General features: G+C 37.7%; 1 protein-coding gene across 6 annotated transcripts in view; it reads right to left on the reverse strand.

Moving 5' to 3' along the window:
• Positions 1-25,240, reverse strand: part of cgnb (cingulin b) — a 54,536-nt gene that overhangs the window by 15,421 nt on the left and 13,875 nt on the right. For 4 of the 6 annotated variants that reach the window (XM_057827421.1, XM_057827423.1, XM_057827424.1 and 1 more), the window contains exons 5-11: positions 19,038-19,126; positions 18,832-18,964; positions 11,074-11,286; positions 8,396-8,544; positions 6,512-6,617; positions 3,158-3,358; positions 731-817 (exon numbers count right to left, since the gene is read on the reverse strand). In XM_057827421.1, coding sequence (XP_057683404.1) covers positions 731-817; positions 3,158-3,358; positions 6,512-6,617; positions 8,396-8,544; positions 11,074-11,286; positions 18,832-18,964; positions 19,038-19,126 — 978 coding nt within the window. The remainder of the gene's footprint in view (positions 1-730; positions 818-3,157; positions 3,359-6,511; positions 6,618-8,395; positions 8,545-11,073; positions 11,287-18,831; positions 18,965-19,037; positions 19,127-25,240) is intronic. The other 2 variants (XM_057827425.1, XM_057827427.1) reach the window with 2 other exon arrangements.

Consider the following 25,240-nt stretch of genomic DNA (forward strand, 5'->3'; position numbering starts at 1 on the left):
ATATAGAACTTTTTGAGAAAGTTGTGCTATTACAGAACTGCACGACAATTTCACAAGAAAAAAAATAAGTCATGAAATATATTATAAATTATTAAAATTAAATATTATATGCTACAAGGAATTTTTTATTTATATTTTTTTCACATTCAAAAGCGGTAAACAGTAAAAACATTTTATGAGAAACTCACGAGATAATGTATAATTTATTTTGTTAAATAACAAAATCAGTTGCTATGTTAGAAAAAGATATATATTACTTTAAAACCTATTTTTTGGACAAGAATAAAAAAGCACATTTAGATTATATATACCGTATATATATTGTTTTACATGTGTCCTGCTGCACTATGTTACTTTTTTTTCCGCATCAGGGGAAGAAAGGGAAGCAGTAATAAATTGATAATACATCCTATTTGCATTACATACGTTATTCAAGGTCAGTGTTCTGAATAATAAATCCCCATGATTCAATTTCAATGCAATACGAACATGTTAACTTCTTATGTGTTATTTTTACTATACTGATGTCTTTTTTTCCTACATATCATTTTACAAACATGACATTACTTTGCATTGAATAGGGGGATTAGTTCTGAAGCTTTATTCAGGGTTGGAAATAGAGTGTGTGGGAGGCAGTTTGTTTGATTGTGCAGTATGTCCATTTACATATTAGCTTGTGTGTTGTGGGTGCAGCTCTGCAGTGTTTTTGTTGCTGTTTTGCAGTAAGTACCATGCGGGCAATTCGCTCTCTGAGGCGGGTGTTTGTTTCTTGGAGCTCCAGGTTGGTGCTATGATCCATTGAAGTGGAAGATGATGCCTGCATACAAAAACAACCAATATTAACAGTATTTATGAAGTTATTTTTTTATATTTTGTACAAGAGCACATGAGGAAATTCAGCCAAATATGGAAACTAGAAGCAGACTCAGCAAAACAATGAAGTAGTGTACAGTTGATCACGCAAAACATAAATTGTAGAGCGGCCACATGTCAGTTTACAGTATTCGTCAAGTTGTCAGAGTGGTTGGTGTATTGAGGAAATTTTAATGAGGACATAAAAAATATGGAATGTTATGAGAAAACATTTCTATTGTTCGGAAAAAAACACCTTTTTATGATAGTTGTTGAAAAATCAGAAGAAACATAGCTTTAAAAAAATCATTCAAGGCACTGAAGTTGGCTTAAAAAAAAGAAATCAATACCATCCGGAGAAAAATATGACAAGGTTTTTTGGGGGGGGGATTAGTGGAAATTTGCATCGCCATAAAAGTTTCTTTTCATAATGTCTCAATTTTACTTTTTTGTTAAATAAAAATACTTTTAGAAAAATCGACATGTATCCAACAACTAGCATACACATGATCTACAGTCGTGAAAAAAATAGGACACTCTATGGAAGACTGTGTGTTTTGTCGTATGGAAACTTAATATCAATTTTAACAATCTTGAGAGATACTAACGCGTCATGAGAGAGTATTAGAACTGAACAATTAAAACTAAAAGATTTCTTATAACTTTCTGTAAAATGTAATTTTAAATAAATGCAATTTCTGTTGAGGAATAAATTAGGACAGCCCCACTTTCAATCACATTAAAAATGGCTAAAATCACACACATGTGTATCAGGCGCACATGATTAGAACATCATTACCTCGTGTTTTGAAGGAGGCTTGCCTTTTTTAAACCTCACATTTAGTTTGGTGTGCCCCTGACTGTTGAAGTGAGAGAAAACACCATGGTGAGATCAAAGGCGCTGTCTGAGGCCTTCAGAAAGAAGATTGCAGACGCTTATGAGTCTGGTAAGGGATCTCAAAAGAATATAAAATCAGCCATTCCACTATCCGGAAAAAAGTCTAGAAGTGGAGGAGATTCAAAAAAGCTACCAACATGCCCAGATCTGGCTGTCCAAGCAAGTTCACCACGAGACAGACCGCAAGATGCTAAAAGAAGTCTCCAAAAACCCTAAAATGTTATCACGGGACTTACTCTTGCTCGGGCTCTTGCTACTGTTGATATGATAGTGCATGCCTCTACAATCAGAAAGAGACTTCACAAGTTTAACCTTCATGGGAGGTGTGCAAGGAAGAAACCTTTGCTCTCCAAGAAGAACATGAAGGCCAGACTGAAGTTTCACAGAGTTAATGGAGACAAAGACCAGGACTTCTGGAATAATGTTCTTTAGACAGATGAATCTAAAATTGATTTGTTTTAACACCAGAACAGAGGACATGTTAGGCGTAAACCCAATACAGCTTTCCAGGTGAAGAACCTCATACCAACTTTGAAGCATAGAGGGGGAAGTGTCATTGTTTGGAGATGCTTTGCTACAGCAGGTCCTGGCCAGCTAACCTTCATAAAATCCACCATGAATTCTATCATGTATCAACCGGTGCTTGAAGAACATTCGAGATCATCTGTGAAAAAATTAAAGCTGAAGCGAAACTGGACCCTGCAACATGACAATGACCCAAAATATACCAGTAAATCCACCAAGGACTAGCTGAAAAGAAAGAGTCCTGGAATGGCTGAGTCCAATCCAAAGCCTTAATCCCATTGAGATGTTGTGGCGTGACTTGAAACAGGCTGTACTTGCAAGAAACCCCTCAAACATCTCACAGCTGAAAGTATTCTGCGTTGATGAGTGGGGAAAATTTTCTTCAGACCGATGTCAAAGACTGGTAGATGGCTACAAATAGCGTCTCACTCAAGTTATTACAGCCAAAAGGGCTAAAACTAGCTATTAGGTGGTAGGGTGTCCTATCTTTTTCCACAGTTAGAATATGCATTTTAGTTGATATATTTGGTTTTATCAGTAAAACAATGTTAATTGTTGTTGTTTACTTCCAATTAAATCACTTTCTTCTCCAGAGATAAATAAAAACAAGATCAGACATTGATATGTCAACATTTCTTAATTCTTTCATGGGGTGTCCTAATTTTTTCACATGACTGTATTAGAGGAAAATACACTACTAAAACTACCTTGCAAGATAACATGATGCACAAAATGGTCATCACTGATCCTCTTGACAGTCCCGTTAACTCATTATCATGCTATCGATGGTGACAAACATCCAATCCAATTTGACAGAGTGATCTCCCAATCAAAATGGATTGGACGTCTATCACCGTCAATGGCCGTGAACGAGTTAATCACCTCTTTAGCTTTGTGGAGGGCCTTCTCCAGCTCAGCCTTTTGCGCGTTCATGTCGTCGATCTGCGCCAAGAGTCGGGCCTCGCGCTCGCCGTTCTCTCTCCTGAGAGCTTCAAGGGTCTCGCTCTTATCGCGGAGGGCGTCCTTGTGCTGATCCGCAACCAGACGGGCTTGCCGCAAATCGTCATGGCAACGTTGAAGATCCTTGAGGATGAAGATTGATAGATATGAGGGCAGAAAAACGGGAAAGCGCTTTATACAATCAGAATCTTATAATGGTTTAAAAATAGGATATGAACTTGTTACCTTGCTAAAATGTAGTACTGTATTACCGCGGCGCGTCAGAGTGGTCCAATAGTGAGCTCTTTTTATTTTTTTTATATGGACGGCAGATTTTTCAGACGAAAAACAAAAATGTACAGTACTGTGCAAAGGTTTTAGGCAGGACACCTGCCTAAAACCTTTGCACAGTACTGTATATTTTTATTACATTATGTATATACAGGATATACTGTATGTATATATTTTCCACAAGTGGAAGCTTCCATGATCCCAATAAATTTAATATTAAAAAAATATATATATATCCTGCCTAAAACTTTTGCACAGTACTGTATATTCACAAGAAAATTTGAAAAGAAATTCAAACATGTCATTTGTATAAAGTTTAATTTTAGCCCATGATGCAAAGTGCATTTGCTGACAGCCCCCCCCCCCCAAGTTCTAATAAACTGGACGTCTATCGCGATCAGTGGCAGCCAATGAGTTAAAATCCTTGGCAATAAAAAAAATGTCAAATTCATAAAATAGATTTATTATCACCCAGGCCTAACTGCACTCTCTTTTCTCTAAACATGGCCTCCTTCAAAGCTTTTGGTTCTCATTTGTCTTTTATAAGTGCTAACAAAAAAGCATAGCTGCACAATTTTGACATTATTATTACATCCTTGTTAGAATAAAAAGCCTTTATTGTTATTGTAAAGAGTACAGAGATTTAAATCTTAGCTATAAAGTACACCACATAAAGCACAAGTAAAATCGGGCTAATATAAAAAAACACAGGTTACAATCGGGCTAGTATAAAAAACACAGGTTACAGGGTACACATATTGGGAATAAAGCGAATAAGTGACTACCAGCAAGTGGTGATGTACAGTGTTGGGCACGTTACTTTAAAAAAGTAATTAGTTATAGTTACTCACTACTTCTTCCAAAAAGTAACTGAGTTAGTAACTGAATTACTCTATAGTAAAAGTAACTAGTACCAGGGAAAGTAACTATTTCCGTTACTTTAAAAAGAAGTTGTTGTATGTCAAAGAATTTGACATTTTCATAGCAGTATTCGAGTCAGTTGAATAGAGAAGAACAGACAGGTAGTTGTTTTATAGAACCTTGTAATATTTATTGCACCTCACCAGCAACAGATTTATCCTACACTTGAAGTGCAAAAAAAATAAACAGATTTGAATTGCTTACCAAAGATGTCGACGAAAGCTTTGCCCCTGGACATAAATTACACTTTACATGCACGTTCTTTCCTGTAATTCCGACCAACTTGAAATAGTGCTCATATCTCCACTTCGTAAAGGACAAATTTTCCTCTGCATGCTCTGCCATCATATCCCTCTGCAACAGTTTTGCGTGTGTGTGTTTGCCGCACGCGCTGTTCCTGCTGTTGTGTGAAAACACCGGCTCTGAAGTATTTATTTATTTATTTATTTTTTAATTGTATTTTTTTTTCCGGCTCTAAAGTACGTGCGCTATTAGGCTAGAGCGTTTACGTCACAGAATGGGGGATCACGTGAGATTTGACAACAATGCAGCCATATTGGAAGCAGGTCTGGCTCGCGGGACATTAAACTATATTTTGCCAGTTCGATAAAGAGACAAACTCGTTACGAAGGCGAAGAACAGATATGTGATCAAACTTAAGGATGTGAACAATGTTGACCCTAATGAGCAAGCCGAAGACAAATGGGGTAAAGATGTCGACGGGCTTCCACAATTACGCCAAATGGACATTCTGCTGTATTTATTGTTTGGTGTATATGTTACTAAACTCACCAGAGATTCCGAAATCACAAATCGCTACAATGCTATGAACAGTCATGCCTTCCCGAAGGGGGCCGTCCCACACTCCGGTTCATTTCATTAGTCGGTCACATGCAGCGATCTAACGCCGGATTTAGGTTGAAAAAGTACAAAAGCTCTACCGCATACAAACAGGAAGGATTGTCTCAGGAGTGATTTGTTCGAGGATTCAAGGTAATTATTATATTTTTCGTACCATGCATGCATTTTGAAACGTTGTGAAAAAAATATCAATGGGAGGAATTAGCCGCTACAGCATTGGCATTATACTTCGCAATATTTACGTAAAATAACTGCTAACTGCTCGTTTTTTTGCTTTTATCCAAGAATCGAGACGGTTTTACGTCCACATCTATAAAGATTTCAGGGATTTAAGCATTCATTCACAAGAATGTTCAACGGAAAAAGCTCTTTGTTTACATATGGCGACCGCTAATTTGCTTACTGACTATCATCATAGTTCGCAATATTTACGTAAAATAAATGCTGACTGCACGCTTTTTTTGCTTTTAACCAAGAATCGAGACTGTTTTACGTCCATATCTATAAAGAATTCCGGGATTTAAGCATTTATTTACAAGAATTTCAATGTAAAAAGCTCTTTGTGGTGACAAGGCAGCGCCACAGTGACTTAAAGACTAGCAGCACATGAGATATATTTACTTGAAATAAATGCTAACTGCCCGTTTTTTTTTTTTTTTTTGCTTTTAACCAAGAATTTAGATTATTTACATCAATATCTCTGAAGAATTCAGGGATTTAAGCATTTATTTACAAGAATTTCAACGTAAAAAGCTCTTTGTGGTGACAAGGCAGCACCACAGTGACTTAGAGACTTGTAGCACATTCGACATATTGACGTAAAATAAATGCTAACTGCCTTTTTTTTTTTGCTTTTAACCAAGAATCGAGACTGTTTTACGTCCGTATCTATAAAGAATTCAGGGATATAAGCATTTATTCACCAGAATTTCAACGTAAAAAGCTCTTTGTGGTGACAAGGCGATGCCACAGTGACTTGAAAGACTAGCAGCACATTCGACATACTTATGTAAAATAAATGTGAACTGCCTTTTTTTTTTTTTTTGCTTTTAAACAAGAATATAGACTGTCAGTTTGTGCATATTGATATAAATGCAAAAAGGCTATCATGTAACTGTGCAAATATTGCATATGCAGTACTCAGATTGAGAAAGATATCTGAGAACTTTGTCAGATGCGTGTGACAATGTTGTGGTATTAGCAGTGCAATTACAGTTGTGTTACCTCAGCCGAAGAGGGGGAGCGTCGCCTGTGCACATCAAGTGACGGGTCTTGGACTTCCTTCAACTTGCTCTCAAACTCCTCCTTCTCCAATTGACACTTCAGCAGCCTACGGGAAAACGGGACGACAACAACACGTTTATAGAGGACACGTAACTAAAACAAGCTACACACTTCAAACACACTGCAACAGGACTCTAAATAATATTTTAGGGAAATCGACTTTCTAAGTTTGCATTGAAAAAATTGATGCGTTAGTAAGTCATGTTGTGCGGGGGGTGAAAAGCATATCTTATTTCAGAGTGCAGCACAAAAGGAGAAAGCTGATGGTCTAAGACAGGGGTGTCAAATTCATTTTTTGTTGCGGGCCACATTGAAGTTAGGGTTTCCCTCAAAGGGCCATTATTTTGGCCAATTCATAGAAATATTTAACTCATTTAGTTGCTATTGATGGCGTGAGACGTTGAATCCATTTTGACTGAGAAAGGAACAGTCAGACGTCTCACGCCGTCAATGGTAGGTAAATGAAGGCAGCCATGATTGACTTATTACCAAATGTACTGTACAGTCATCTATTTGGATAGTCAATAAAAAGTTCATTATTGACCTCAAAATTGTCAAAATCCTTTATTTAACCTCATGATCACAAATTTTTCTTCTTTTTTAAACCATTTTTAATTCACTATTTTTAAAAAGAAAAAGGGTGGTAAGGAGTAATCAATTTTTAAATGCATTTTTAAATTTGGAGGTTTTTTTATATGAAGAAAAAAAAGTTTATATTTTCAAAATATTTTCATTTATTTTTCAACTTGATCTTTTAATGAAAATTGAAGAAAAAGGGTAAGGTCAGTAAACATTCAGTTTATTTTTCCTAATTTTGTTATAAACGGGGGAAAACAGTAATTTTTCTTGGTAAAAAAAGGTATATAAATATTTTTTATAAATAATTATTTTTGTTTTTATCTTTATTTAGTTTTTAATCAGAAAAAAAGAGCTAAAATAGTTCATCTAATTTTTAAAAAATATTTTGTCGGGGTAAAAAACGAAATAATCTCCGATTTCCGCACTACGTACATTTTACAAGAATTTTATTTTCGTGAAAACACGAAGCTTATGCATGTGATTTACTTCTGCGAACACAAAAAAATGGCCCCTGGACCGCCACTTTGACACCCCCGAAACTACTTACAGTTTGAATTTGAACTCAGTTTTCAAATGATTTCAAGGAAGATTAGCTTAATGATTGCAGTTAGTAAGTAAATAGCGTCAACACTCACACACATAAAAAAACATCCCTACAATGATTCGCGTCTACATGTACTCAAAAAAAAAAGCCAAACACACTCTCTCCTCACATGTGACTGGCGGAGTGTGTCCCCATCCTGGCGGATGAAAAGTGCAGGTGTTAAAAATAGAGTAGCCTTAAAGTACACTCAAATAAAAGTAGAAAATAACATCTCCGCTAATGCATCTTTGAACCGTGGGCTATTAAAAATGGACAACAACAAAAAAACATCAAATAAGAGAAGTTGCTTGATGTCGGGCCAAGGCTGGAATGCATTATGACAACCAAGTGGAAGAAGTAAACAGCAAATGTATGGAAAGGCCCGCTCCAAAAGATAACACAGAATATATAACGGGATATATGATGATACTGTATACGGATAATTTCGTATTTGTGTTTTTTTATGACCAAATATGCAGTTTCTGAGTCTTAAAATGAGTGTGAATTATGCCCTGTCATTGAACATAATAGATATTCAATTTATTTAAACTGGGAGGACTGGCTGCGAATGCTCATCTTTCAATGCCATTGACAATTACCATTGTCAACAGTAGCCAATGAGTTTACAATCATCATTGCATTGATCGCTAAGAAAGTCTTACTTTTCTTGAGTTTCTTGGAGTTCTTGTGATGTGGCTTCCAGCTGCGACTTCCACTGTTCTCCCTGATCCCTGCAGCAGTCCAGCTCCTCCTCCAGGCTCACCAGCGAGGCGTTGACGCGCTCGCGCTCCTCTTCAATCTGCTCCTGTGACTGTCAAAATGTATCAAATTAATAAGGCATTAAACGACAAGAGTTGCTTTTAGCTTCAGAGGAGGAAGTGTACAGTAGAAAGGTCCTGTGTCACATTTATAAATGTCAAAATAAACCATCTTTAGACAAAGTTAACAGCGCAAAAACATAAAAATACGACCAAAAAAAAAAAAAAAGTCTATACATGTGACAAAAAATCACATAAAAATGACCATAAAAAATATACCATAATCCAGACTACACAAACATTGGTATAATAATAATAATATTATATAATATAATATGGGGGTGGGTCAGTGATGCTGTGGGGCTGTTTCGCTTCCAAACCCCCTGGGAACCTTGTTAGGGTGCATGGCATCATGAATGCTTTGAAATACCAGGACATTTTAAATCAAAATCTGTTGCCCTCTGCCCGAAAGCTGAAGATGGGTCGTCACTGGGTCTCTCAGCAAGACAATGACCCTAAACTTATGGCCAAATCTACACAGAAATGGTTTACCAGACACAAAATCAAGCTCCTCCCATGGCCATCTCAGTCCCCAGACCTTGTTTTGTTGGCAAAAGGGGGTTGTACAAACTATTAACACCAGGGGTCTTAATAATTGTGACACACATTATTTGATGTCAAATAATTATTTCTTTATGTGGGATTTTCCCCCACTGAATAAATGCACTTGTATTGAAGGTTGGATTTTTCTCTTTTTTTCCATTAAGGTCCCATAATATTTGAATTAAAAAAAAAAAAAAAAATTATTAGAAGCTAAAAAACACATCTTAACCAGGGGTGCCAATAATTATGGAGGGCACTGTATAACATTTGAAATAGTTAAGAAACAACAAATGCTGTATATAAAAAACGTTAGAAACAAAATAGTGACACAAAAGCACGTGAAACTTAAAAATACACCTAAAAAAACATCCATAACCTTCAACTAAACTAAAATAGAAACACGATATATTAGTTATTTGAAACAGAATGTACAATAATGAACTTGGTTAATGAGCCCCGCTCTACTCGGCGCCCAAAGATAGAATTGTAATTCAAAAAATACATTCTAAGCTTAATGTTCCTTCCACAGGCAGCTGTCGGCTTCCTGTACTCTATGTAAAAAAGCACCCTGATAAGAACATGAAGCACAACTGCCAAAAGTGTCTGCTCTCAAAGTCTGCCTGCTGCTTTTTCCTCCCCGACGCCGCAACACGTCTCCGCCAATACAGCCTTCAAACTCGGCCTCGCATTTCTAGAAATAGTGCACCGAACGCGAACCCGAAAAGCCGCTGTGAGGAGAATTCTGAAAAGTTTTCGCCGGTGATCACAAGTGGCGGGATTCTCTTTTAAGCCGCGGCAGGCACAGCGAGATGAGCCCGCTTTTTACGCGACCCTTGTGAGGATAAAGTGTACCGAAGATGACCTAAGTAATGTATTTTTGGGAAAAAAAATGCAAATATTGTATACTTATGGCGGAAAACACTCAGGTGACTTGAAGTTCCGCCTAAGACCCCCAATTTAGCCAACTTTCATAATTGTCCGATATGCATGTGTGATACATCATTGGAAAGCTTAAAATCTCAATTTTCTGGGGGAAAAAATTTTTTGAGCAGGAGGACATTTTTTTTAAAAATATATTTTTTATCTATCTGGAGGTGAGAGCACGCGAGAACAGAATTACAGACGCCATGACTTTAACGAGATATTATCGCATACCTACTTTGTTTCGATCCAAAAACTCCATGTAGCATGTATCACTGTCAAGACACAGCTGTGAATGACCACAGCTGGAATTTTGGGGGATTTTATGGGTGAAACATGGTAATATAACAAGGGTCGCGATGCAGAAATCGCAGACATCAAGGAGTGGTCGAGATTTTCTTTTTCATATATTTACCCTTTTAAACATTTTTTTTCAAGTTTTTTTTGTTTGGATCAATTATTTATTATCTAACATATCGGAGAAAATGCGACAGTAGCAAAAAAAATACAAATAAGCGATAGTTATGAGGTAGATATCCGTGACTTTTTTACAGACGCCATTTTTTTGATAGTGACATAATTTGTTTAAAAGTTTAAAATATGTGAGTGAATAATTTCTTTAAAGTTTTTTTTTTTTTTTTTTTAAACTAAATATAAGAGATCAATAATGATTCTAAGCTAAAAACGACAGACATTTTGAAAAATAAATATAATTAATTACCTTTGTTTTATGGCTGGGTTGAAACAAAAGCAGTTGCGCTACGTCTGTACGGGGGTTTTCAGGGTAAAACGGACAAATTAAAAATAGTTCGGGGGCTTAATGTGCCATGAATCTGCTATGGCAGCATATAGACATATTGTTCTATCAAACACAACAGTTGTTTTAGCTTAAAATACAGCCGTTTCTTTTAAAGAGGAGTGCAAGAGCAGAAACTGCTTTTTCAGTCTTGTCTGTGTTTTCCGCCTTTTCCATAATTGATGTCTCCTTTATTTCTAATTCCATGATTTAAATAGCTGCATAATGACCCAAAGAATAACTCACATCAAAAGTGTTCTACCTGTGTCAGTTGCTCCATGGTTTTCCTAAGGTTGCGCATGTCGACCCCGTACTGCTCCCTGAGCGTCTCCATCTCGCGGTCGTGACACTCCACCTCTTCCTTGAGCGCCCCCTTCAGGGCCGTCAGCTCGCGCTCGCGCTGCCGAAGCATCTCATCCTGACGCTGGAGCCTCACGGTCGCCTCGGCCAGCTCCGCCTGCAGGCTTGCCACGTCCTAGTACCACACACAAACCAGCTTCACTTATTATATCCTCTTCATATTCATAAACATGTTATTTAAATGTTATTCTAATGCTTTTAACTAGGGCTGTCAAACCAATAAAAATTTTAATCGAGTTAATTACTGCTTAAAAATGAATTAATCTTAATTAATCACAATTCAAACCATCTATAAACTATGCCATATTTTTCTGTAAATTATTGTTGGAATGGAAAAATAAGACAAGACGGATATATACATTCAACATATGGTACATAAGTACTGTATTTGTTTATTATAACAATAAATCAACAAGATGGCATTGACATTATTAACATTCTTTCTGTGAAAGCGATCCATGGATAGAAAGACTTGTAGTTCTTAAAAGATAAATGTTAGCACAAGTTATAGAAATTTTATATCTTAATGCTTTCGTTTTATTAAAATTTATAAAATTTTCAATCAAAAAATAAACTAGTAGCTCGCCATTGTTGATGTCAATAATTACACTATGCTCACTCATGGTACTAACCCATAAAATCAGTTGGACCCAAGTGCCAGCAGAGGGAGCCAAACACCAAAAAACAAGTAACAAGTGGACATTATACTGTACTGTCATTTTAGTCTGTTTGAGCGGGGCATGTTCGTTAATTGCGTCAAATATTTTAATGTGATTAATTTGAAAAATTAATTACCCGTTAACGCAATACGTTTGACAGCCCTACTTTTAACTAATTGAATGCCATTGATGGTGCTACGTAGAGCTGGGAATCTTTGGGCACCTAATGATTTGATTACGATTACGATTCAGAGGCTCTGATTCGATTATAAAACGATTATTGATGCACCCCCCCCTTTTTTTTTTTTTTATTAAATGTTTTGTACATTAGTTCCAAAATGGTTCAAAAATACTCTCAGGCTAAACCAAACTACTATTTCAGTATCAGGTTAACATATAGCAGTAAACAAATATACAAAAATAACAGTAAATAAAAAACTCCGGTCCCCATTCTGTATCAGCAGCTTTAAACTACATTCAATTAATTTAATGTTGTGAATCAACCGTTAAAGTTGTTAAAATTGCTCCCGTTATTCCATAATTTCCCTTTTGTCTACTTTCAACATGTGAAAGTTTTAAAACTATTTTAAAGATAGATTCAAGTCAATATTTTACCGATTTAGGAGTATTTTAGATGAAAAGTTAATTAGGTTTGCTTGGAAGGTTCGCTACAACAGCCTTGCAGGGAAGTGTACTGCTTTAATATGGCGGCCGTTTACTAACGCCCGCATCTAGCTTTTTGTAGATAAGCTGCTCACGCTACCGAATCATTATTGCATCTAGTCCTATATAAATTATATCTACCGTAACATTATGTGGATGTACTTTGTAGCAGCTTTTCGGCACCAGTCAGGTATGTTGTTGTGTTTTTTTTATCTCGTGGCATGAGTTGAACTAGAGCCGTGAGTTGAGCATTGGTATTACCCGAGGGGCCGGGTAATGAGAAGCATGATGTTTAGCTACTCTCGCTTCGTTCCTCATTGAGTCCCGAAGACCGCGCGGCGCGCTGAGTGTGTTGTACTTCCGCTTTACTTGGCATATTTCAATAACCGGAATTTGGATGTTTGTGAATCGTTCTCGAATCTTCCACGGCCGAATCGCGAATAATCTAAGAATCGGAAATTTTGCACATCTCTAGTGCTAGGTGTCCAATCTATTTGAACGAGGATGGTTGATCCGCACAGTTCGAATGGATTAAATGTCTACTAATTGAATTACAATTTTTCATCAGGAAGGATTTTAACTCATCGGCTGCTATTGACAGCGCTAGACGTCCAAATGCAAAGTTATCATGTTATATTCTTACTAATACATTAATTAAATATAATTATAATTTATTCATGTATCTTTTAAAGGGAACCTCGAACTTAAAGACTTGTGGGCTCTCATAAGCCACAATTGTTCTCTTTTACTAGTACATGTTTTGACCTACAGAGGGCGCCATGTTTTATGTGCGCAATGGACGCACGGGGTGAGGATGTAGTTTGTCACTGTCACTACACGAACATTACCAGTGTTCTGCAATTCCTTTTACGCGGCTAGACGTCCAACACATGCACACATCGGTTAAAAGTGGCGAGTACTTTCCAGTTGTGTTTTTATTGAGTCTTTATTACCTTTTCATTGCCTCAAAATACTTTTTGCATGTATTTCCCTCTCATACTTTCAAGCATTGTGTTTTCTTGTGGTAGCTTTAAAGCAGATTTTTGATCTGTTGACCACATTAGTCACGTAGTGTATTCAAACCACGCTTATTTCATATTACTACGTTTAAATATTTTGTATGTTCTGTCTGTATGCATCCAAACAAAACTTTGGGTGTCAAATTCGCCTCTTGTAGCACGTTTCGCCGATGTAGCACATTTTGGCAGAACACCGGTTTTGTCATACTCTCGTCTTGTCTCATCCCATCTTTCCTGTTCATTTTGCCTTTGCTGCCCGTTTTGTGAAATATCGAAAGAGCTGTCATGCTCATTAATGTTCCTCTCGGGTTCAAATTGAAAGGGTTGAACAGATGACATGTTTATGTTGCTAGAGTCATACTCTGGAAGCCCGGCAGCATACACAGTGACGTCACCAACCTGCGACGTCAACAACAATGGTGACCTACTAGTTAATAAATTTTTACAAATTGTATAAAAACGAAAACATCGAGAGGTTTTATTATCAAATTATTTTAATTCATAATGACGTTTTCTTTTAAGAACAACAAGTCTTTCTATTCATGGATCCCTTTAAAAAAAAGATTTTTTTTTCCTGTGGTTTAATTTTATTATACTATATTACATCATTTTGTATTATAGCCTGTATTTTTAAATATTACACTGTTAAAAAAAAACTTTGCAGCAACATTTTTCTCTTTATACCGATTTATTTTTCTATATTGTAATTACATCAAAATACTGCCGTTTCAATATACTGTATACAGGGTGATTCAAAAACAATGACCCTATTTCATGATCAAATATTTCGTAAGGACCGTATTTTCCGCATTATAAGGCGCAAATAAAAGCCTTCCATTTTTTTCAAAAGCCAATAGTGTGCCTCATAATTGGATGAGCCCTATATATGGATCAATATTGGTTAATCATGGCATGACATTTCCTTTAGCGCAGCTCCATGTAGTAGAGGCATAAGGCAACCCCAATCACTACTAATACTACTACTGCGCCTTATAATGCGGTGAGCCCTGTACATGAAAAGTTTAAAATAGGCCATTCATTGAAAATGCTCCTTATACTCCGATGCGCCTTGTAGTGCGGAGAATACAGTAAATGTATGAATCAGAATGAGTGGGTGTTTGAAAGATCAGATTTCCCAGTTTTCTATCATTGTCATGTGACGCTGCTATAGGTTTTATTTCTTACTATTTTTCCTTCCTAAAATATTCAATCATGAAATGGGGTCATTCTTTTTGAATCACCCTGTATTTGTCATTGTTATTTTTTTTTCAAATTCCTTTTTAATTGACTTTCATACTTTGACTGTTTCAATGTAAATATATACTTTTTTCATATGACGTTAGAATGCTATACAGGTAGTCTCCAGGTTACGCATACCCGATTTACGTTATTTTCGCGTAACTGTGTCTTGTCCGCCACCTCTCAGCATTGATGTACAGTACAGTATATTATTTGTCATTTAATTTTGGTATTTAGTAAATCTATATGGTATGCATATCTGGTAATGCACTACTATATTTGCATTCTGCTTTCCTTTGTTGCAGTCAGACTTGTTTGACGTCACGCCAGCGCTACTTTCTGTTAGTTTCGAGCGTTGTTTTCACGATGGGAAGTGGGGGTAAACGCCAGATACCTCTGCAAGAAGGCAGAGAAAGGGTAAACTACGCAGGTTCGGCGATGCCCCCATTAGCTCGCTATTAACCCACTAGCTTATTGAGCAGCGTTCGTTTTCACCGCTGGACCAGTGCCACTAATAGCTGCTGTTTTCCTTATTTCCCTTGGTATTATTGTGCTGCCATTGACGTACGTTTTTGAAAGCAAATACGTCTCTGTTGATTTACTTTTTAGCATTATTGTACGCTCTATCATGATTGCATTTTCTAAATGTGTGTTCATAGTTTGACGGTGAGAAATAAATGTCAGTTGGAAGAACTATGGTGAGATCGATGTTAAAGAAGGGAAGAATTATCTATGGTATTTTTTACTTTATTAATAAGACATATGATTAGTGTTGTCAAATGATTAAAAAAAATTAATCTAGTTAATCATATGTCAACTGTGTGATTAATCATGATTAATCACATGTCCCTCCGGATATATAAAGTTGCTCTTCAGGAAAAAAAAATCTACGAAAATACTATAATTGACTTAAAATTTGTTTTCAGATTAAATGTATGATGTATGAATGAATTAATATGTAACCATTTAGAGTTTTAATTTTGTTTTAACAACTCAGCTCGTATAAAATAAAATAAATTGTCAGTATTATACAGAAAAGAGTTTAACAGATTAAAGTCCTTCAGACTAACAATGTGGCTCAAGTACCGTTTGGCATATTGCCCAAAATTAACTGCCAACTTAAAGAGCAGACAAGCATAATACAGTAACAATAGCTAGTGTTTCAAAAAATGTGTAAACAACTTGTCTGTTAAATTAAACATTTCACACAAATAAATGCAGCATTTGCCGTTTTACACTAAACGGCCTAAAAGCTGTGTGAGATTTAAGAAAAAAAAACAAATTTGTCAATTTTCACACACTTAACTGAAAAACATTACACTAAAATGTATGTAAAGGTGTTTAGAAACACTGCTTAAGTTAGCCAGTCATACCCTTTTTTTTGTCCAGTGGTCTCCTGTCAGTGCAACAAACGTAACTCTGGCTAGTTGCTCCACCTTGGTTGCCTTTTCATTTTCAAAAAGTTCATGAATTTTTGTGGCAATAGTTGCCCGTGAAGGTGTTCTGCATGTTGGGTCGCCCGATGCTATCTGGATAAGATTTTCAAGGCCCTTGTCTTTGACTAAGTTATGGGTCTCCAGTCTCTGGCTACCCATGTAGCGATAGCAGTAGTCAACCTACTTGTTGTCCTTTTGTTGACAAGTCCGAGTCCGCACTCTGCCAGTGTAGCTTGATGACTGCGGCTTGTTTTTGCGGTGTTAGCGTCATTGCTAACACTATCGAAGATATGCTTTGCCCGAAGGTGGTACGTTAGGCTGGTTGTGCTTCGATGGAAGGACAGTTCATCACAGCAGTATGTGCACACAACTTTTGTTTTATCCAGATTTCCAGTAGGCAGCTTTTTAAAACGGAATTTGCCATGAAGCATTTCTGGGTCATCATCCTCACTCATCGTGGTTGGCTGCATTTTGTCCTGCATTGCCGCACGGAGAATGTAAACATCACTCTGTGGGACTACGAGAGGCAGTTGTGGCCAAACTTAGTGTGAGCGGTAAATTGCGTTTTTTTTTAAATTTTTTTAATGCGTTAATATTTCCAGATTAATCATGGTCGTTAACGCGTTATTATTGACAGGCCTACATACAGTGGGGAGAACAAGTATTTGATACACTGCCAATGGGTTTTCCCATTGGCAGTGTATCAAATACTTGTTCTCCCCACTGTATGATACATGTTTTTGGATAGTTGTTTTGAGATTAAGGGTACTTAAAGGGTTAATTCCGACCAGCACGGAAATTCAGGTTACGTCGCCAGCAGTGTTGTCACTAATCTGATTACTTTCTTTCAGTAACGAGCAATCTAACGCGCTCATTTTTCCAAGCCAGTAATCTGATTAAAGTTAGTTTCCTCGGTGCCTGTGCGTTACTATTTTGTTGCCTCATACTGTATGTAGAATGAAGAATATTTTAGTCATGTACGAAGAGCATTTGAAAAGAAAATACTTCAGTTTGGGAGTGACATCACATCTCACGTTTTCTCATCGGGGGGAAAAAAAACGGGTCACGTGTATTATTACCATGCTGCCTGTGCGCGCGCCGTCTGCCACGGCGGTCAACAACATAACAACATAGCCTGGCTAGTGGCTACGTATCAGGATGCTAACAGTAAAGGAACCGGAGAGATACAACAAACGGCTGCATTTGCTCACTGGAGATAGAGCCATTACTTCACATGTCTGTCAAGTAAAGATGACAAAAATATCTCCGTGCGTTGCAAACTCTCCGCTGGCTCAGAAAGTCTGTCGACCGCTATGTACTCCACATCCAATTCAACAAGGAAGCACTTGGAATTACAGCACAACGCGTCGCGAAAAAAACTCTAGACAAAGCTGACGGGTAACGAGACAGCCAGCACTTCTACAGTTTGTAACCAGCCTTTATATTATGTGTAATTATGTACATTTAATAGTGAGAGTTTGTAATCATAGGGGGAGTTTTACATTTGTGGGACTGGGGGGAGAAGTCTGTTGAAGACTGAAATGAAAGTCAAACGTTTGGACACACGTCATAATTTTTGCGTTTTATATATTTTCACGACTATTGTATAGTCTCACTGAAGGCATCAAAACTGTGAACGTACATGTGGAATGGCAAAAAAAAGTGAAATAACTGAAAACAGGTTTTGTGTTCTACGTTCTTCAAAGTATCCACCTTTGAGGTGTCTCCAAACTTTTGGCCAATGCTGTATATATACACTATATACACATCTTGACACTGTTCGAGTTCAATCAACTGTTCAAGTTGTTGTTGGCAGCGTTTGAAAGCTTAGGTTTAAAGAAATTCTAAATAATCCATCTTGCCTCCTCTGGTGTAGTTTTGGCTGAGCAAAGCAAAGGATAGTCTCCAAGGTGCTAGTCATATGATCTGTTCGAAAAATGATTTTGACCCATTATGAAAACTTTATGTTGTAGGATTTTTGTTCATTTCATTAATTTTTGTTGTTTGTTTTATTGCTTTACAACTTTTAGAGACAACATTTTAACGGCTAGGTCTTTATTTCAAAGGGGAAGTTCAGAATTTTTTACATTAGGCTTTATCTTGGAGTCAGCGGGGTTTTAATTAGTAGTTGGAATTGATTTAAACAAATTTTGTGCAGTTTTTCAGTTATTTGTTAGTTTTAGGGCTCCGGAATGGCTAAGCTAGGGCGAGTCAATGGTGGTCGACTAATTAAACCCCCCGCTAACTCAAAGATGAAGCCTTATGTGAAAAACTCAATTACACGCGATGACATTTTTCAGTTATTTTTATGTTGAGGCAGCAAAAGGAAAAAACAGTGGTAAAAAATAACTAATAAGTTACTTTTAAAGGAACTTAGTTACTTTGATAATAAAGTAATCAGTAAAGTAACTAGATTACTTTTTTGAGGTGTAATCAGTAATTAAATTACTTTTTTAAGTAATCCGTGACAACACTGGTCGCCAGTGTAAGAACGAAACTCGTTCGTAAACCGGGGACTACCAGTTGTTTCGATGATTCCCATTTAATGTCTTAAAAAAAAAAAAAATCACATTTGTTTCAGATTTTTCTTCTTCTTCAAATGCTGATTTACACAAATAACAAGCAAAAGCAGCAGCATCAGTACCGTCCTGAGCGAGTCGGGATTGGACGACGTTTCCGAGATTCTCCTAAGCTCTTCCTGGAGCTCGGCCAGGTGATCTTCTTGTAGACGCAGGCGTGACTCAGCCATCTCTCGACTAATGCGCTCCTCAGCCAACCTACCCATATGAGCGCCATTTGAGTTTTTAGCCATATATTCATTGTCAAAAATGCTTTGTAACCCTTCCTTACTCATCATGGGCTCGTTGTAGTTGTTTCTTGCAGAGAGCGAATTGTTCCTCAAGCTCCACCAGGCTAAACACCTTCTGGTTTCCATCCTTCTGCACACAAACAAATACAGTCTAAGTCTGGAGTCGACCTTGCACATACATTATTCGCTCTGTTTTATCCATCTCGGTTCTTTTCTTTGCCCTACTTTCTCTGAGCGTCTTGCAGCGAACCGGTCAAACCGGCGGTGTGCTGTGAATTTGTTAAGACAAAAGCACACATACACACAAAGCTGCCGAATGCACACAGGTGTTGCTCGCCCACTGCCGCCCCCATTTGTCAAGGCTGTAGAAGGAGATCCATACAAGCGCTTCTCCTTCTACACGCTCATTACAGCTGCACGCGAACATTCAAATAAGATCCATCCGCTACATTTTTATAAGGAAAATTTGATTTTTTTCTTATTCTCAATTTGAAAGAGTTTCCATGAATGGCGCCTACGCGAAACCACCAATAGCTGATTTAACCGCACCGTAAAAGAGGAAAACTCTGGTCGGGATAATGTTATTTTTCCACTGCTATAAGCATGATGTCACACAATACAGACAAAAGCAAACGAGTTGTGTAACCCAACACTCTGGCATCACTAGAGCAGGCAAACAAACCACAGTGTCATAACACTGCAGTAAACGCAGACACGCAGAAAATTTGTAAATTAAAAATGAACTTTCAAGCAAATGCCTTATGAAGATCCTAAATTTGAAGTAACACAAACGCTAGTTCATCATTTTAGTAATTAGCACAAAGATACATTAAAAATGCAAAAACTGTGTGGGCGGACAAAAAGAATACTGGGCCACTTAAGGACCCCCGTGTGGTAAGGAAAAGCCCCCCTGGCAAGTGCACAGTTCCAATCCACCTTAAAATATTAATGGCTCTCAATGACCGGGCATTTGCATGGTTGCCATGCGACCAGCCGACAACAAAACAAGGCCATTACTCGTATAATCAGACTTGGCTTTGCATGGAGATTTATGCGGAAAGCTAGGACATTTTGAGGAGCGGCGGCGAGGTTTATCTAAAGAGCGGCAGAATCGTCACGGCCCTTAAATCGCTGCGTGCGCTGACAGAAGAGAACAGAGTCAAAGAGTGCGCCTAGCTTCATATTGTCACAGAGGAGGACACGCTGGCAGCCATCTGTTTGTTACATTAACCCAACATTACACTAGACACACTCTGACCCACATGCAAAAAACCTCATCAGCGTGCTATTTGCTAATCGTTAACTGACAAGTGATTAGCTTCAAGTTTGTGGGGTTCATTTTGCTCGAGGAAAATAAACACCATGGGGATTTTTTTTCCTTTCGCACACACTCAGCACCAAGACTATTACATAAATTGATAGCATAGCGTCATTTAACTTGGTAATATAATATAAAGAATTAGCCTAGTTTCAGGATTTTGTGCTACGCTAACAGCTAAATTGGCTAAGTGTGCTAATTCCTTCATATAAAAAGCACATGCAATGTGTTTTTGAAGTGATTCTAAACTTATTTTTAGGGATGTCCCGATCCAAACACGTGATTGGAAATTGGGCCGATTGCGCCATTTTTCAGAGGATCGGAATCGGGTGAAAAGGATCGGATTCTTACCGTAATTTTCGGACTATAAGCCGGTACTTTTCCCCCTCATTTTGAATCCTGCTGCTTATAGTCCAGTGCGGCGTATTTGTTGATTTATTTGGGTTAATAGGTAACACTATTTGGCAGGGGCGTCATAAGACTGCCATAAGACTAGGGTTTGGCATCGTTTGGAAATTGAACGATTCCGATTCTGATTAAGTTTCCATGTTTCGATTCCGGTTCCGAACGATTCCCAATTCCGATTCTTTACTAGGCAGGTTAAAAAAAAAATTGCATAGTTTATATTAAAGTCTTAACTTTTCGATGATTTTTTAAATTAATTGAACTACTCACAGGGCTAATTATAACTTGTATATAAATATCAGTCTTTAAACTCGAGCAATTTTTTTCCGCTCGGCGATAAGGGCATTGAAACAAGGAATCGAAATTTAAAAATTCGAACGATTCTGGGAGCATCGGAGTGTTAGAACCGGTTCACATCGATGCTCGATGCCCAACCCTACATAAGACTGTCATAATTATGACATGACATTATCATGGGCATTAATGAATGCTTATGACAGATGCCATTAAGTGCCATCCAGCAAATTATGTCACTACTAGAGATGTCCCGATCGATTTTCAAAGTATCGGAATCGGCAAAAAAATATCGGCCATGCCTTTTTTTAATATATATATTTTTTTTTAATTAAATCGTTTTCTAATTGTATTTAACGTTACAGACATAATATGTTACACTTATCATTAGTCTTTAGTTTAGGCTTAAGGTAGGGTTATCAAATTTATCCCAATAACGGTGGTAATTAATTTTTTAAAAAATGTATCACGTTAAAATATTTAACGCAATTAATGCATGCGCTGCACGACCCACTCACGCATTGTCGCGCTCCATCTGCAATGGCGCCGTTTTGCCTATATAGAGAGCTAAATGGCAGCGTAAAATGAGTAGAGTGAATTTTGGCAGCCTTTGGAGCCTTATTTTAATTGGCTAAAGCCTTACAATCCCTCTCCCTTTGATTAGAAATATCATGAGAAGCAATGTGGGGAAGCAAGGTAGCAATTGATCTTTATCTTAACACCTTATGTTATTTCCCAACGCAGAGAAGATATATCAATTGGTAGCACTACGCACAGTCATGGTTCCACTTCCCATCATGCATCTGGGCATGCCCTTCAGTATCATTTACTGAAAGCTCAACAAATACACTAGATGGCAATATTTAGTCACAATATACAAAGTCACAAGTATTTCTATCCATTGATCCCTCTCACAGAAAGAATGTCAATAATGTAAATGCCATCTTGAGGATTTATTGTCATAATAAACAAATACAGTACTTATGTACTGTATGTTGAATGTATATATTCATTCGAGTTTTATTCATTTTTTTCTTAATGCATTGCCAAAATGTATATGATCAGGAAAAATTATCGGGAATGATTGGAATTGAATTGGGAGCAAAAAAAAGCAATCGGATCGGGAAATATCGGGATCGGCAGATACTCAAACTAAAACGGGTCTGGAGAAAAAAACATGATCGGAACAACCCTAGTCACTTCCTCCATTTATGTCCAGCTTGGATCTTTTACATCCATTCAAAACGGAGATAATTTGCCAGATGACACAAAATGACGTCTGTCATAAGCATTCATTAATGCTCATGGCAGTGTCATGTCATAATTATGATGGTCTTCTGACAGTCTGATGGCGCCAACGTCAAATAAAGTGTTACCAAATTCCATAACTAGCAATGAATGAAACAACTAGAACAGTAACTGAAGAAATAATTAGCACAGAACATGAATTTTAATTTGTTATTTACATCCGTAGCGCTGCAATACATGCTGGGTGGCATGTTGGACGACAACAGTGTTGATGGCAGGTGGCAGCAGAGGTTGACTGTCTCCCCCAAGAGAACACTGATGGCCAAATTGAAGCTTCTTGAAGCAATGAAACTTGACAGCCAACAGCCAATTGGTTCAAAACTTAATGGTGGTTCATTTGGTCAGTCTTATAATACCGCTGTCAAATAAGGTGTTACTGGATAATACCTTTTGGTGTAAATATCACATAATACAGTGAGGACAGCTGCGGTTTACAGTCCAGTGCGGCTTTTGTGCGAAAATTACGGAAATTTAAAAAATATATTTGTTATTCTGCTTCATGCTCGTACAGCTTCTCACTTGCCCTTCTGCTGCTTTTCTTGATCAACAGGCAGGGGAGTTTGCTACTTTAAGTTAATAATGATTGACAGGTTTGTAGCTTTGATCTGGCGAGTGGAGGCTCTGTTGCTCTACGATCAAAGGCCCAAATGTGTAAATCACCGTTTAGTCAATCTTTGTCACCTTAAGGCTGTTCTCAGCAGCGTGAGCGTCAAACCTTTAGTGAATTTGAGTGGACTCACTCATATGAATTATATAAATGTCATGGTGAATTAGGCCTTCACAATATATCGTTTTAACATCGGCATCGCAATGTGCGCATGCACAATAGTCACATTGCAGGACGCGCAATTGTTTTTTTGTTTTTTTTTAACATGTAAACTTTTGTTTTACTTCATAAAAGCAGCAAGTGTGTAGATCCTGGATCCCTTCTATATACAGAAAGCCTGGATTAAAGTGCATTATATAAATTAAAGATGTCCCCGTTGCGATGACGTGATCAGAAATCGGGTCGATCGCGCCATTTTTCAGTCAATCTGAATCGGGTGAGTTTTTAATTTAAAAAATATATATATTCATGCTTTTCTGCTTCATGCTCGCACAGCGCCACAGCCTCACACACTCCCTCCTGTAGGCAGTGCAACCAAACGGTTTTTCTTGGTCACCAGTGCAGCTGGCGTTTGGTACTTCACGTTAACAATGATTGACTGGTTTGTAGCTTTGATCTGGCCTGAGAAGCTTCGGTGGCTCTACGATCGAAGGCACAAATGTGCTAATCATCGTTAAACTTGCAGCCCAGTCTAAGTGTGCTGTGCCAACTCATTCATTGTGTAAAGTGAGAAGCTGTTTCTGGCAGCGTGAGCGTCAAAGCTTGAGTGGAATAACTCATTTGAATTATATGGCTGTTAAGTAGAGTGATTATAAGTATGGCGTTAAAGGTGATGCAATGACAAATGTGGGTGTGCCTACATTTTGTGCTGGTGAAACTTAAGCAAAAAGTTAGGCGCACCAGTGCAAACAATCAAAAAAGTAAGTGTGGAGCCTTGGCTATAGATACAGCAATGTTATTTTTTCCCCCCAAATTATTTAGGCCTGAGTGATATATGTAACCGGTCTGCATGGAGCTGCGCATCCCTGTCGTCAAGGTCAGGACTCGTACCAGTGCAGCCCAATCCAGCAAGGCAGGCGAGTGCGCTGACAACGACGCCCAGGCTAGCAGCTTCAGCTGCCAGCGCATCCTCTTGAAGGCATCGGGAGGGAAGTTTCTACAGTGTATCACAGTAGTGAGTACATCCCTTGCATTTCCACAAATATTTAAGTATATCTTTTCATGGGACAACACTGATAAAATGACACTTTGACACAATGAAAAGTAGTCCGTGCCCAGCTTATATAATAGAGTTCATTTATTTTCCCATCAAAATAACTCAAAATATAGCCATTAATATCTAAACCCCTGGCAACAAAAGTGACTACACCTCTTAGAAACTACGTACATCCCCAAATGTCCAAATTGAGTACTGCTTGTCATTTTCCCGCTACAATGTCATGTGACTCGTTACAGGAGTGCTGTCAGCATTGCTGCAGAAATTGAAGAGGTGGGGGGTCAGGCTGCTCAGATCATACGCCGCACTCTACATCAAATTGGTGTGCATGGCTGTCACCCCAGGAGGAAGCCTCTTCTGAAGACGCTACACAAGAAAGCCCGCCCGTCTCATCAGACCATAGGACATGGTTCCAGTAATCCATGTGCTTTGTTGACATGTCTTCAGCAAACTGTTTGCGGGCTTTTTTGTGTACTGTCCGGAGGGAAAATGACAAGCAGTAATCAATTTGGACATTAAGGGATCTACGTAGTTTCTAAGGGGTGTACTCACTTTTGTTGCCAGGAGTTTAGATATTAATGGCTATATTTTGAGTTATTTTGAGGGGGAAAATAAATTAACTCTATTATATAAGCTGCAAACAGACTACTTTTCATTGTGTCAAAGTGTCATTTTGTCAGTGTTGTCCCATGAAAAGATCTTAAATATCTACAGAAATGCGAGGGGTGTACTCACTGTTGTGATACACTGTATGCACCGCTCATAACGGACACGCGTGCACCCATTACATATAACGTAATTTTCGAATTATAAGCCGCTTTTTTTCCTTCATTTTGAATCCTGCAGTTTATAGTCCAATGCATCTTATTTGTTGATTTATTTGGGTTAATGGGAAACACATCCCTCCGAGCATTGCAATGCTACAGATGTAAATATCAAAATTCAAATTCTGTGCAAATTATTTATTCAGTTACTGTTTAGTTGTTTCATTAATTGCTTGTTATGGTATTTAGTAACACTTTATTTGACAGCGTTGTCATAAGACCGTCATAATTATGACATCACACGAAAATAGGCATTACTGAAGATGTCATTA

The sequence above is a fragment of the Corythoichthys intestinalis genome, chromosome 22, assembly GCF_030265065.1.
Source record: "Corythoichthys intestinalis isolate RoL2023-P3 chromosome 22, ASM3026506v1, whole genome shotgun sequence".
Lineage (NCBI taxonomy): Eukaryota > Metazoa > Chordata > Actinopteri > Syngnathiformes > Syngnathidae > Corythoichthys > Corythoichthys intestinalis.